The sequence below is a fragment of the Pongo pygmaeus genome, chromosome 17 (assembly GCF_028885625.2).
Source record: "Pongo pygmaeus isolate AG05252 chromosome 17, NHGRI_mPonPyg2-v2.0_pri, whole genome shotgun sequence".
Lineage (NCBI taxonomy): Eukaryota > Metazoa > Chordata > Mammalia > Primates > Hominidae > Pongo > Pongo pygmaeus.
In genome coordinates this window covers 77009970-77026164 of record NC_072390.2, presented here as the reverse complement: position 1 = coordinate 77026164, position 16195 = coordinate 77009970, and the positions used below count along the sequence as shown (strand labels likewise).

At 36.1% G+C, this 16195-nt stretch overlaps 1 protein-coding gene across 4 annotated transcripts in view; it reads left to right on the top strand.

Moving 5' to 3' along the window:
• PIGN (phosphatidylinositol glycan anchor biosynthesis class N) overlaps positions 1 to 16195 on the top strand; it is a 139087-nt gene that overhangs the window by 99419 nt on the left and 23473 nt on the right. For all 4 annotated transcript variants that reach the window (XM_054461285.2, XM_054461286.2, XM_054461287.2 and 1 more), the window contains 5 exons: positions 339 to 425; positions 3938 to 3993; positions 4597 to 4672; positions 6445 to 6518; positions 14358 to 14400. In XM_054461285.2, coding sequence (XP_054317260.2) covers positions 339 to 425; positions 3938 to 3993; positions 4597 to 4672; positions 6445 to 6518; positions 14358 to 14400 — 336 coding nt within the window. The remainder of the gene's footprint in view (positions 1 to 338; positions 426 to 3937; positions 3994 to 4596; positions 4673 to 6444; positions 6519 to 14357; positions 14401 to 16195) is intronic.

The following is a 16195-nucleotide window of genomic DNA, read 5'->3' as shown; positions in this document are numbered from 1 at the left end:
GAAATTAGTCTTTGAAAAGGGAAGAATTATATAGGGATTTTAAAATGAAGCATTTATATAAGATAAGAAAAAGCTCAATTCTCACTTTTATTACACATATAGCAACACTACAACTGTGTTCTATATATTATTAGCAACATATTTTACCTTTTGGCAGATTTTATTAAGGTGTAATTAAACCCTAGGGAAACATTTATTGTTTATTGTTTATTTTTTATTTTTTTGTCAACACAGGGCATGTTTCTAGCCATTGTAACTTAGCCATTGTAAGTTTGCCTTCAAATATAGAAATAAGCCAACTGTTATTGTTCATTAATATTTTTCTTATTATCTCACAGCTCACCAGTATCCAGTTCTCTCATAATATTGATATAACTCAGTTTCGACAGCTATATCTGGATGACATCCGTAGGGCCTTTTTCCTCGTATCCTTTGTGGAGACTTTGGTTTAAAGAGTTGCAACTCCCACTTAATGGAGTAAGAAGACATGGAAGGTGTTTCTGCCCATCACTTAATAGTGGTGTTAAGTACTTTAACCTCCCTGAACTATAGTTTTCTCATGTAATTCACATTAAAATTTTTTTTGAACTGTAGAAAAGTATAAAGAATTATATGTATGTGTATATATATTCCTGCTATTCAGATATCAGCCATTAGTACTTTGTCACGTATGTTTTTTAAAAATGTGTTTTTAAGAAATTAAAACATTAGAGCTAAAGCCAAAGTCTTTCAACTCCCAACTTCAATCTAATTTCTCTCATCCTGGAAGAAACCACAATTATGAGTTCATATCTTTTTATGTGCATTTTATTCTAAACTCACATTACATAACATCTGTCTCACAAAGGTTTTTGGATCACCTCAGAGGCAATGTTGTGAAAGTTGTTAGTAGTAGAGGTTTGAAAGACAGTATGGCAGAGGAAAGTCTTAGTTTGGAAAGGCTGACTGACTAGCTGCAAGAAATCATAGGAATGTATTTCCTTTATTTTATTTTATTCAGCGTTATTGAAGTATAATTGACAAAAAATTGTATATATTTAAGATGTATATTTTGATGTTTTGATATATGTATACATTGTAAAATGATCACCACAATCAAGCTAATTATCATATCAATTACCTCACATACTTACTGTTTTTTCTTTCTTTCTGTTTTTGCAGTGAGAACACTTAAGATCAGCTCTCTTAGTGCATTTCAAGTATACAATACAATATTACTGACTACAGTCACCATGCTGTACATTTCATCTGCATACCTTATTCATCTTGCACAACTGAAACTTCATACACTTTCACCAACATTTCCCCTTTCCCCCCTCCTCTCAGCTCTCGGCAACCATCATTCTACTCTCTTCTTTAAGTGTGACTATTTTACTTTTGCTAGCTGTAGGAGTTCCTCATATGTTTTGGATATTAACCCCTTATCAGATACATGGCTTGTAAGTATTGGAGGCATTTTCTTTGAGCTGACCATGGTGCAGAGTCTAGACCCCAGGTACAGAAAATAAATATTCCATCTTCTCTGTCTCTGGCTTTCACTCTGTTTTGCTTTCTTTCTCTCTTTACAGGTTCCTTCCAATCAGCTAATACTAATAAAGCACTTTACCCACTGAACCTTGCATTTCCCTAAATTATAATTTCATCTTGTCCTTTCTGTTTAATTTTTTGAAAGAAAAATTTATAGTTGCTGCCATTGTTTTCTCTCCATGTATATGCCATATCCACAAACCTCTAACAATGCCTGGCATGTAGCAGTGCTCTATCAATATTTGTCAGATGTCTCTGCCGAAGTTGTACTGTCAGTGGTCTGCAGGGGCTTCCTGATCACTCAAATCTATTCAGTTTACCTGACCACACTTTAACATTCAAGTCTATGTTTTCTCTTTCTTTTCCCTTCACATCCAGGACACAGTAAGTTTTCTTCTAAGATTCGTATATCATTTCTATTCTTCTTCTCTATAATTACTTCCTTTGCCTGATCTTCAGCCATAGTTTTTTCTCCATGCTCCACCATTAACCTTCTCTTATTGTACCTGTTTTGTGCCAGATTTTCCTGTAACTTTGGTAGACACTTCTGTGCAAACAACTCTAAGATGTGTTTTTCCAAACTTGACCTCTTTCATGACCTCAGGGACCACATGTCTAACATTCTGCTGGGCATCACCAAATATGTGTCCCAAACTGACTAACAACTGCCATTCCTCTTCAAAGTCACTCTCTCTGGCAGGCCTTATCTCATTTAATGGCATCACCGTACTCCCAGTCCCCAAGACATCCAACTTGTTGTCATATTTAACTGCTCCTTGTCCACTTCTAAAGTCCTTGTGGCTCCCTTCACTCTTGATCTTCATTCCCACTGCATCAGTTCGCATTTCCTTATCTCTGACATGGACTACTGAAATGGCTCCCAACTTAAATTTTCTGCCTCCAATTATTTGTCTCCCTTATCTGAATATCTATCACACAGTCACTGGTGTTTCTTGATTGTAACACTAGCCTAAAAGATTTGCTGCTCTTCACTGTATCCACAATAAAGTTCAGGCTTTTTTGAAAAAAAAAAACAAAAAACAAAAAACGGAGTCTTACTCTGTCGCTAGGCTGGAGTGCAATGCCACAATCTCGGCTCACTGCAACCTCTGCCTCCCGGGTTCAAGTGATTCTCCTGCCTCAGCCTCCTGAGTAGCTGGGACTATAGATACGCACCACCAGGCCCGGCTAATTTTTGTATTTTTAGTGGAGACGGGGTTTCACCATGTTGGCCAGGATGGTCTCGATCTCTTGACCCCGTGATCCGCCCGCCTCAGCCTCCCTAAGTGCTGGGATTACAGGCGTGAGCCACTACGCCTGGCCCAGTTCAGGCTTTTTATTAATACGCCACCAGTCTATATTTCTTGCTTCGTCTTTCACCATATCCTTCAATAAAGTCTAAGTTCCTGTCTGTCAAGCCTTTTTACTCTTTCTTGGCGAAGTCATTTTTTTCTCACTGTTCTTTACCTTAAAATGTCTCTCTTCTATTTCTGTCATCATATCTTAGTCACCATTTGAGTATTTTGAGACTATTTGATTTATGTTTATATTCTTAGTGCCTATCTCTGTCTCTGACATATACTAGACAATAAACGTTGGTTGCTTAGATGATTCGTTGAATCACTGAATCCATGAATACATTAAAGGCTCAGCTCACCAACTCAAATGCCTCTTTTTCACTGAAAATTGTCATGATTCATACTTCCTCTTCAGTGTTGCTTCACCATTTTTTGTGGGTGTCTATAGTAATAAAAGAGCTAACACTTATTAAGCCCTTTCAGTGGGTTAGGCACCTATTTCAAGTGCTTTGCTAGCAGTAAGTTCTTGGACACTAAGATTAATATCAATGTTTTATTACTTTACTAATACAAATGTAAGTTTAAGAAATGTCAAAAAGATATTCAGCATTGTCTCATGTGTCATTCTCTATTGAATTATTTTAAAACATGTTATCTTGTTTCTTCCTGAGCCTTTCAAGCGGTCTAGCATGTGCTTAGCATGTGGTGGGTTTACAGCAAGCATATATAGACTATAACTGTGTCTTTCAGCTGAAAATGTCTATGATATACACTAGATCCATGTTTTTCTTTTGAAAAAATCACTAGCAGCCCACTACAGATATGGTCCACCTTGCTCATGTTAGGGAAGAGGAAAATAACCTTCCTAAGGTTACTAGGGACTGAGTGAGGATGACCTCTCAGGCCTCATTATTCTCAGTACACAGCCTCTTCAATCTGGCTGTTTTAAAATGCATTCACAAGGAGATATAATGGAATGTTCCTTGAAAACAATTCATGGTACAAGTAAAAAAGCAAATTACTCTCAAGGTAAAATTAGCATATCTTTTCTAAATGAAAAGGAAATTTGTATGAAATCTGAGTTGTTTTGCCATTTCCTTGACTCGCTTTAGGTTTTCTTCTTAGTGACAGCATTTTTTGGAACTGGAAATATAGCTTCTATTAACAGGTAATTTTAAATGAAAGTGGCATATATATATATAACCAAAAAATAATGCAACCTGGGACTTCTATACCTTTTGTTCTGTACCTTACTTTTTTTTTTCTTTTTGAGACAAAGTCTCACTCTGTTGCCTAGACTGGAGGGCAGTGGTGTGATCTCGGCTCATTGCAACCTCTGCCTCCCAGGTTCAAGTGATTCTCGTGCCTCAGCCTCCCGAGTAGCTAGGATTACAGGTGCTCGCCACCATGCCTGGCTAATTTTTGTATTTTTAGTAGAGACGGGGTTTCACCATGTTGGTCAGGCTGGTCTCAAACTGCTGACCTCAGGTGATCCACCCGCCTCAGCCTGCCAAAGTGCTGGGATTACAGGCGTGAGCCACGGCACCCAGCCTGCACCTTGCTTTTTATACTGAATGATATATTTTGGAGATTGGTGTGTATTGGCACATTCAGATCTACTGCGTTCATTTTAGTGGCTTCATAATATGATGTTTGCTTGTGTTTTAGTAAGTAGATTTCAGAGAATTAGTTTAAACATCTTTTTAGAAGAATATTCTTTTAAAGTTACAGAGTGAATTCTAAATTCTTTTTCCTTGTTATAATTCCCTAGCTTTGATCTTGCCTCTGTTTATTGCTTTCTGACTGTTTTCAGTCCTTTTGTGATGGGAGCCCTGATGATGTGGAAGGTTAGTTTTCTTATTTTGTTATTTGTATTAAGCTATTGATTGATTAAGATTATAAAGTCATTTAGACAGAGTTAAGTAGCAGTGGAAAGAAGATATCCTTTCAGAGTTGGCACTGCTAAACTGGAGGTGAGACCCTCTATCCCTTACTCCAAACCACAGTTAATCTATTTGCTTTACTCTTAAGTGCATTTGACTTCAAAAGAGTAGGGATTCAACTGTTAATTTGAGAGGATCTTATCAGATGTGATTAAAGCCTGTGGGAAGCTGTGGATCAAACTGCAGTGCTGCTAAAGAGTATAAGGTTCCCTGAACCCATGTTCTCTACCCATGAGATTGCCAACATAATCTTTTCTCATAATCCATGTAACTGGAATTGATTGATTCATTCAACAAATGTGTCATTTTCTGCTATATTTAGTAATGTGCCAGATACTAGCTGGGTGCTGACAATACAAAGATAATGACAATTTTCAGCTTTCCAGGGGTTCAGATTCTTCATTAGAATGTAATTCATGTTCTTCTTCTCTAAGGTCATTATGCTTGTTTTACTCCCTTTACCATAATGCCTGACACATTTTACTTAGTATATATTTGTTTAAATAAAGTAAACTGATTCTTGCCTAAAATCCGATTACCTAATGTTCAGATTTATAAATAAAAATGGTTAAAGGTGTCATCTTAATAGGATTAATGTCTACTTTTTGTTATTACACTAATACAAATGGAAGTTTAAGACATGTTAAAAAGATGTTCATTTTCTCATGTCCTGTTCCCTACTGAGTTATTTTAAAACATGTTGCTATTTCCTTAATTTTCATTCACATTTTTTAAGTGTTTTTTTTTCTCAGTTTATTAAAGACCGTGCGCCTTTAATTAAAAAACAAGCAAGCAAGCAAGCAAGAAAGATAAAGCTCAAATTAGAATGCTAGGTTCTTAATCTCCAGCACAATGCAGTAAGCTTTAATGACATAATACACTTGATGACTTTTGTTGACTGATGTGTCTAGAAGTGAGGGCCCTGCTGAATTCTATTTTATTCATATGTCCTTCACTTGAAAAAGAACTTTATGCTGTCTTGAACATCATTTATTTTCCATATCTCCCCCTTTTTTGAAACATCAAGTTATATATATTTTTCAAAATTGATAATTGGAAAGCAATACCTCAAGATATTAACAGTATTAGCTCTGGATTATGGATTTTCAACCAGCATAAATTTTACTATGGCTTTATTTAAAATGTTTTATAAATTTTTTCAAATTTGTTATAATGAGTGTGAATTTTATAATCATAAATAAATGTTTTTTTAAACAAAGGCAAAGATTAAGAAGCTGAATCATGTTTATAATGTTATAGTTTTAAATAACCAGATGGGTTTAAGGATCTGTGAATCAAATTATCAGGTTCTATAATTTATTTGATTTGGGCATTCTGTGCTCTTCATACCCTCTTGGAATCTTTTGAACATTGTGGTTAATTATTAGAATACGTTAAATGGAACAAAATTTGTAATAGGCTTTTATTTGGAATATGTATTGATGTTTGCTATCTTTTACATTGTATAGCTTATTAATGTAGGTTTTTAAGTCAGTTTCATCACTGTTCTATGTGCCATTGGTATCATGCTTTTATTTCAGTGTTTGCTCTTCACTAGTATATGTAAAAGTTACTTGAGAAATTGAAAATATTTCTGTAAGCAGAAATAGTGTTTTTTTCAAAAAGTGTTTCAGATGCTTCAGTTATTCCTGGCATCATTTATTGTTCTTTTACAGATTTTAATCCCCTTTGTTCTTGTTATGTGTGCTTTTGAAGCAGTTCAGTTGACTACTCAGTTATCGTCAAAAAGGTAAGATGAATTAGTTTAAGAAACATTTGATTTGCCTATTTTTAGGAGATGAGAGTAAACATTTGAAGACATTTCATATGATTGCTATTAAGACACTGTAACATAGATTGTTTATTACAAAAATGAGAAAATTTTCACCTGTGTTGCTTGTCATTAGAGGAAATTAGTTGATTAGGGCCTCTAGCAGACAAGCTTGCTTTCTCAGCAATAAAATGTTATTAGAATATTATTCAAGCTAGTGAAGAACCTCCCTAGAAAACAGTAAAACATAAATGTTAAATTATTGTAGTTAATTACTTGTTATAACTGTGCCTACAAAAAGCAAAAGATACTCTAACTTTTATTTTGGTTTATTTCTTAAATATGTTACATAAATATGTTAACATTATTTCATTTTCCATGACTTAAAATTAACTTTTCTAAATGTCAAAAATATACTCAGTTTCTCTGTCATGATTTCTATACATTTGACAAATGGAGTAGGAAGTATTCTGAGTTTTGAGGAATTTCTGGAGCAGTCCGTCTTAAGCAATCAAGACTGTGGAAGAAAAGCTGTCAACTCAACTATTTGCTTTTTTTAACCAATAAAATTGCCTCATCAGCACAGGGACTCTGTAAAATACTTGATATAAATATGAAGCTTAGCAGTTTTGTTATTCTTGAATCAAGCTAGCATATTCAATGCTGAAAGAAATAACTAATATTAGCATAAATTTGCATGTTGTTCTTGATGAGTATAAGCTAGAACTGGGTTTAGCATGGTATTATGCATATGCCATAATGAAAAAAGTTTTTCTTCCACTGCTTAAGAATACTGGAAATCTCATTTCTAGTTTTAGTATATTTTTGCAGGATATTTACATGAATTTAATATTGAAAGTATTTATGCCTTGTCAATATCACATAAGAGATATTTACTTAGATGCAATAAAAACTGGTGAATGACATGTACTTTCCTGCATCTTTGTTGGTGGATAAGATTTTTAGAAGGGATTTTAATTAAGGTTTAAATAAGAAGAGCTGGGGACATGTGGAATGAGAAATAGAAGGCTCATCAAAGTGTACGTGTGTTTGTATTCTTATATTTGTGCGTGTCTATAGTAATGCTATCTGGAAACTAGTGCAATGAAAAACAAAACACAGCAGGAGAGAACTGAGGCAAAGGTGGCTCAGAAAGGTCTCTTTTGACCTTTAAACTCAGAAGTCACTGACATTTCTTCCTGGATATCACACTGACTCATCAAATTTAATGTTACACATTGGAGCCAGCGATGCCTTTTCTTCCTATTGAAAACTAGCTTCTCATCCTGTTTTCTTTATTTAACCCATCACACAAGCTGAAGTCCAGCCACCCTTACTGCCATACTGCTTACCAAATAATCACTGATATCATCTCTCCTTTCTGTTCACCTTTTAACGGTCTTATTATTTATATTGCTAATCATTTTCTTACAACTGTTGGAAGCCTACAGTTAAGATGGGGGTGGAGATATATACTAATGACTTATTTATTTATTAGATCTATAATGCCAAGGACGAGTTCAATATAACTAACCAGTGAAATGATTCTGCTTCTCTTCCAACTCACTCCTTAAAATGTGTATTGAACAAAAGTGAAGTAGAAAAGTTGTATTAACATTGTTTTTTTTGCATAACTTAAAATTTACTTTTCTAGTTATTAATAATTTATCTAGTGTCTCAGTCTTAATAATTGGGTTCATCAACAAAACCTTGTAAATTTTGGGTAGAGACCACAAAAAGGTAGTAGCTGTGCACGAAGATTACCTGATAGTTTATCTGTTAAGAATGCTTATGGATGTAAGCAATGAAAATCTAACTAACAGTAGCTAAGAGAAATAGAGATTTATGTCCTCACGTCACATGGAGTCTGGAGGTTGGCAGCCCATAACTCTGTGATGCCATCAGCAACCCTGCTTTTCTGCATTCCTAAGAATGGTAGATTCTTAGATTGTTGCTTTTACCCTCGTGTTTTTCTCATCATGCCTCCATCTGCCATCGTATCTCATCTGCCATCCAGACAGGAACAAGGGAAAAGGACTAGTGGGGAAAAAGGCAAGGAGATATGTCAGCTGATTCTCCTTTTCTGTCAGGGTAGCAGTGTCTTTCCCAAAGGCCCCATGTAACAGATTTCTGACTATGTCTCTATGGCCGGAACTCTGTCTGGCACACATTCATTTTAAACTGGAAGGTGGTTAGGGAAAAGGGAGGTGTGGGGGTGTGAAACAACCTGCCAAAAGTGTCACAATTGTGGCCAGTTCATTTCACAGTTTGAGATGACATGGACCATGAAGACCTTTGTCACTTTCAGAATGCAGCAAAGCATGAGAGATTAGAAGGCCACTGAGAAAGAGAAACAAGTTTTAGTATTACAGAAGTATTCAACAACCAACCATATAAGATCTGAAAGGGATGATTTTTCAGTTCTGTGTTTGATTAAATACTCAACTGTACAACAGCCACGGCTACACGGCAGGGATTGGGGAAAAAAAAACCCACAAAAACTTGGAAGTAGCGGTTGTCAACAATGTGATTTAGCAGCCAAAAAGCTAGTTTTCTCATGCCCTGTATTAATTGAAGTGAAAATATTTTGACTCTAATTTTGAATATACCATTTTGTTCTGATGGGTATTTTTATCTCCAGAATGTTATGCTCACATATTTAGGAATCCAGATTTGAATCATAATTATTATAATATTGAATAACTTTTATGGGGAAAGTGTTTTTATGTGGGTACTCTATTAAATCAGCTTAATTTTTAAATTAATTTTTATATGAAGTATTTCTATTTTGATTTTTAATTTATTAAAATTATTTTTATTAATTTTCAGAAAGTTTTTGGGTTATTTGTTTTTGTTTATCTTAAAGTCTATGGATTTCAGCTCCTGCCAGAGTTTTTTTTTTTCTTCTACAGTTATCATATCTACCAGGTCTCATTCACCTAGATCAGATATTACAGATCTGGTTATTGTCAAGATTTGCTTCTTCCATCATTATTTTGTTAGTTACAGATTTTATTCTGTGTGGTTTTAGCCTTCTACAATGTTATTTGGTGTTGTTTCTACCAGGTCTAATTTTTCCTGGATTAGATTTTTTGTGTTCTATGAAATCAAAAGGAAAAGGTTCTTAAGTCAGTCTTAAATCTAAAGCATATTTCACAATGTGTAGCATTAGCCATTTTCAGTTTTATTTTATGCTAATTACTCCTACTGTTCATTCAGCACATAGGGTTTGAGTTTGTATCATATACCGGGCACTGTACTAGCCACTGGTGATACATTTGGTGAACAGAGCTTACCGTCTACCTGGGGAGACAAAGAAAATAAAATGCTTGTAATAACAAAATTTCAAGTAGTGTTAAATGTCAGGGGAAAAAAATGAAGTGATCCAGGGAGTCTTCTCTAAGGAGAAGCAATTTATGCAAAAACCTTAATATGGTCTTTACTCACATAGTTTTATGGTTCACTCAGGTGGAGGGAGTGAAACATACAAAGGGCATGAGTTGAAAACATGCTTAGTGTATTTGGAGAACAGCAAGAAAGGTAGCCTTAAGCAGAGTGTGCTAGCAGAAGAATTGTAGGAAATAAAGTTGAACAGGTTGGCAGGGGCAGAACAGAAGGGGCCATTTAGGCCACAGATAGGACTTCAGCATTATTCAGTTGTGGCAAGAAGCCTTTGGTAGGTTTTGAAGGCTGTTCTGTCTGTTGCATGGATAATAACTTTAGGAAGACAAGAATAAGAGCAGGGAGATCAATTAAGGGTCTTGCAAGTGAACAATCACAGTGGCTCAATGAGGATGATAAGTAATATTTAGTATCAATTGGATAAAAACTCAATAGCAGGTATTTATTTCTTGAATAAAAAGGTATTTACGAGGAAACTCATAGGATCTAGGTACACAGTAGCTTCAAAACATCTTGGAGATCAAATAATACCATTAACTAACCTGACTTTAATAAAATTATTGTATTTAGAGCAAGGGAATGATAACCCTATCCTTTTTAAAATTAGATCACCATGAATATTGAATAGTGTATTACATTTATGCCTTCACATTTGAGCAACATATGAATAAATGAGGGAACCAGGGACACATTCAAAGGAACATGGTGAAGATGCTGAAGGCCTCTCAGAGTCAGTAGAGCCATAGGGAGGCAGTGTGCGTAATGGTTAGGAGCACAGGCTCTGGGGCCAGACTTGCTGTTAGAAGTCTATGACTTACTGTTACTAGCTGTGTGACCTTGAGCAGGCTTACTTCTGGGTTCTTCAGTTTCCACAGAATGGTTCAAGAATATGAAGATTTGCTCTGGAAAATCATTTTCCTTCTTTTTAATTAAGACTTAGTTCAGGGATCGTATTCTCCGTTAAACCTTTTTAACCCAACTGCTCCACTCTCCAGAATCCTTCCACCCTCAAATTTCTGGCTAAGTTAGGTAACTCAGACTGTGGCTGATAAAATTGTTTCTTACTTTTCTGTTTCACACCCAGTTAGAGGCTGATTTGTGTCCCCTAAAATTCTTATGTTGAAGTCCTGACCCCCAAGTACCTCAGAATATGGCTAAATTTGGAGACAGGGCCTTTCAATAGGTAACTAAGGTAAAATGAGGTGATATGGGTGGGCCCTAGTCCAATATGACTGATGTCCTTATAAGAGGAAAAGATTAAGACACAGTCAAACACAGAAGAGATGACATGTGAACCTAAGGGAGAATATGGCCATTCACAAGCTAAGGAAAGAGACCTGAAATAAAACCAACCCTGCTAACACACTGATCTTGGACTTCCAGCCTCCAGAACTATGAGGAAATTTATATTGTTTAAGCCACTCAATCTGTGGTACTTTGTTATGGCAACCCTAGCTAATACACACCTTGTGAACTCCATAAGGGGAGAGATTATATCTTTAATTTCATTTAAAGCTTTTGTTTAAGGAGTGAGAATGAAACCGATATTTACTAGGCAGATACCATATGTCAGGCACTGTATTAGGTACTTGCCACATATTACCTGACTTAATTTTTCCAATGATACTAGGAAATATAGATATTATTACAACCATTTTATAGATAAGGAAACTGAGGCTGGGAAGACAATAAATAATCAGATGTGTCTTAACTTCACAAGGATCCCAGAATATCATCTGTGTCACACAGTAATATAATTTTCTTTAGAAAAATAAAAATAATATTTCTAAAAAATCAAAACTTTTTAAAAAAGGTATGTAAAGGTTTTTTAAAGGTTTTGTTTGTTTGTTTGTTTGTTTGTTTTGAGGCAGAGTCTCACTCTGTCACCCAGGCTGGAGTGCAGTGGTGTGATCTCATTGCAACCTCCACCTCCCAGGTTCAATCGATTCTCGTGCCTCAGTCTCCCGAGTAGCTGGGCTTACAGGCATGTGCCACCATGCCTGCCTAATTTTTCTATTTTTAGTAGAGCCGGGTTTTCGCCATGTTGGCCAGGCTGGTCTTGAACTCCTGGCCTCAATCAATTCACCCACCTCGGCCTCCTAAAGTGCTGGGATTACAGGTGTGAGCCACCGCACTCCTTCTAAAGGTCTTTTGAGTTGTATTTATTATTTTTCTGTTCCAGAAGAACTGGGTCCATAGGGTAGAATATTTGTTGTGCTTTGATTCACAGAAGAAAGAACTCTGCAGTAACTGGAGCTGCTAAAAATGGAGTGGATTCTGTTGCTGCAACCACTAAAACTAGTGCTAGACAATGCCTTTATTGGGATTGATACTTTGGGAATTCATGCTTTAGGTAGAAGGTTGTACTGGATGACCATTGCATTCTCTACAAACTCTTAATCAGATTAACACACTTTATTATGTGTCTGAATGGAATTATACTTCAGTAAGATATGATCAGTCTGACTTGTGGTATATATTTGCATATGTGAATTATTGAGTTACATGTCTTTATTTCAAACCTATGGTTAGAAAAACAATTATTTATTAAAAAGAAGTCACAAACCTCTACCAAAACCTCATACTTTTTTTAAAAATTAACTCAAAATGGACCACAGATTTGAACTTCTAGGGAAAAAATAGAGCAAATCCTTGGGATTTGGTTTAGGCGAAGAGTTAGGCTTGACATCAAAATTGTAACCCATAAAAGGAAAAATTGATAAACTGGGCTTCTTCAGAATTAAAAGTTTTTGCTCTGTGAAAGACCCTAGTAAGAGGATGAGAACATAGGTTACATACTGGGAGAAAATGTTTACAAACCAGGTATCTGACAAAAGACTAGTATCTAGAATACATAAAGAATGCACAAAACTCAACAGTAAAAAAAATTTTAATTATAAAGTGAGCAAAACACCTGAAGAAGATATACAGATGGCAGATAAGCCAATGAAAAGTTGTTCAGCATTATTAGCCATTAAAGGAATGCATGTAAAACCACAATGGGTCGGGCGTGGTGGCTCCTGCCTGTAATCCCAGCACTTTGGGAGGCTGAGGCGGGCGGATACGAGGTCAGGAGTACAAGACCAGCCTGACCAACATCGTGTAACCCCGTCTCTACTAAAAATACAAAAATTATCCAGGCATGGTGGCAGGCGCCTGTAGTCCCAGCTACTCGGGAGACTGAGGCAGGAGAATCGCTTGAACCCAGGAGGCGGAGGTTGCAGTGAGCCAAGATTGTACCACTGCACTCCAGCTTGGGTGACAGAGCGAGACTCCATCTCAAAAAAGAAAAAAAAAAAATCAACAATGAAATATCATTACACACTTATCAGAACAGTTTATCAGAACAGTTAAAAACAAATAGTGGCATCACCAAATGCTGTTGAGGATGTAAGGAAATTGCTCTCATGCATTGCTAGTGGAAATGTAACATGGTACAACCACTCTGAAAAGAGTTTTACAGTTTCTTATGAAACTAAACATTCTACTGTTGTATGACCTAGCAATTACACTCTTGATGTATTTTCCTAGAGAAATGAAAGGTTTACACAAAAAATTAGACACAAATGTTTATAACAGCTTTATTTGTAAGAGCCACAAACTGGAACAATAGCCACAAGTAGAAACAACCCTTGATGTCCTTTGGTGCTTGAATGGTTAAGTAAACCATTGTATATCCATATGATGGAGTACTATTCAGCCGTAAAAGTAAATGACCCATTGATACAGCACCTTGGATGATTCTTGAGAAAATTATGCTAAGTGAGAAAAGCCAATCCCAGAAGGTTACAAAAGGTAACAAAGTGTTATATAAATTGTTCAACTTGTTACGTATGTGATTCTACTCATAAAACACTCTTAAAATGACAAAATTATAGAAATGGAGGACAGATTAGTGGCTCTCAGGGGTGAGGGATTAGGCAGAGGGATGGTGAGGGGAGGACAGATGTGGCTATAAAAGGGCATTATGAAAGAACTTTGTGCTGATGGGAACACTCCTTACCTTGACAGTATCAGTGTCAATGTCCTGCTTGGGATATTATACTATGGTTTTACAAGATCTTCCCACTGGAGGAAACTGGGTAAAGGGTACAGAGGATCCCTCTGTATTATTTCTTGAAATTGCATATTAGTTAACAATTATCTCAAAAGTTTAGTTTTGAAAATCATAATGTATGTCCCTTTCATTTTACTGAAATAAATATTCAGAGCACTTAATAACACATTTTACAGTCCAGCTCATCTCTATGGGATGGTCATCCATGATAATAAGAAAAGAACCTTTGAAAGTTGTATTTTCAGAAGCAAAAATACCGACAATACTAGGTTATTTACCTAGTCTCACTTGGATTTTAATGAGCTTGAAAAATGCACCTGTTGTATTAGATGTAATTTTTCCTTCTTTTTTTTTTCCAGCCTTTTTCTCATTGTTCTCGTCATATCAGACATTATGGCTTTGGTAAGGCATTACTGGGTAGTCCATATAAATTAGATTAAGAGTCCTGGGTTAATTTAATAAAGAGAAATATGAATGCATTTTGGTACGTGAAATCTTTAGATATTGAGTTGTAAATGCTGGCATAATTTACACATATAAATTATGTTCTTTTATATTAGTTATTATGCAGGATGTGTGTTCTTCTTCAGGTGTCAAAAGTCTTACTACTTGATTTATTTGAATCTGTCATACCTCGTCTTCCATGTTGCTTTGTATCTGAAATGAACCTTCCAAAGAAAATTAGCAGAAAAAGCTAACTTTAAATTTAGATAATACATCATTTTTCTATTGAAATGTTGATTTTTAACCCTTCTCTCAGATTAAAAATGAAAGGAAAAGGGGGAGGGAAGGAAGGAAGGAAAAAGGAAATACAGCTTTTCTGTTGGGAAGATGTTAATCAAGACGTAGCTGTAATAAATGAGTTCTGATGTGTGTGGGTAGGCCTCTCTCATTAACAAAAAGAGGAACCTATTTTATGTCTACAACTTTGGGGAGTTCCCAAGACCACCCTCAGCTTTAGTAATTCACTAGAATTCACAGAACTCACTGAATGCTGTTATATTCAGTTACAGTTTATTCCAGTGCATAGGGCAGAGTCCAGGACACCAAATGCCGAGCTTCTGTTTCTCCCTGTGGAATCAGGACAGCATTACCCTCCCACTATTGATGTGTGACAGTACACATGGAGTATTGCCAACCAGGCTTACCTAAGCTTTTTTGTCCAGACTTTTTAGTGGGGCTTGATCACATACTGCCTACCTGGCTGATCTTTAATCCCTTCTGGGGATACAGCTGGTAATATGGCCCAAAGCCCTCATCATACATCACATTATTAGACTGTCCAGTGGCCAAGCCCTCAGGCAGAACCTTCTATGAGGCATGACATTCTATGACATTCCAAGGGCCTAGAAATCGCCTCCCAGTAGCCGAGAGCAAACACCAGCGGTCTTTTTGGGTAAGGTTAATTTGTCACCATATAACATCCCATGCCAGAAGCAACTAGGAATACTAATAAGGGTAGCTTCCCAAATCAGATTCCTAGTCACTTGGTTTAGATGAGAGTACTTTTTTGTGGTGGTGAACCGTTATTCATTGTATTTCTGAAACTGACCACACATAATGTGACAACAAATCAGCTTTCAGTTTTGTGCAAAGTGACAAACAGACATGTTAATAGAAGAGGATTGAAATTCTGATTAATTTTATATAAAAAAGATTGCATAAATTAACTTGAACAGCCATTTGTGATATAACTTCTGCTCATTTGATTGGCATCTTCTCTTACCTCTCCATCCTTGTTTTCTCTACACCATCCTCCCTTTGACACTACCAAGCTCTCTCTGGACTCTTGATGTATATATAGGCTATTCCCTCTGCTAGAAACTTCTTTCTCTCCAAACCTCCTTTCATCTGACTCCTACTTTTTACTTAGATTTCACCTTGCAATGGGAAGCCTTCCCTTCCATCCTAATCAGGGTATGAACGCCTTCCGCTGTTTCTATAATTTTCTATATTTTCCAATGATAACACTCCCTCCATCCCCCCTTTAAACACACACACACACACACCTGATAATTTGACTGAATTATTTACTAGAGTCTATGCCTTGTGAGGAGGAGTTTATCTCCAGCACCTAAGACAGTGATTGGCACACAGTAGGTAGTCAGTACAGTAAATATTTGTTGATAGATGGATGACGTGGCTTCTTTCCACTGACATCTTTAGTATTATCTAGTGTTTTTTTATTGATGTTGGC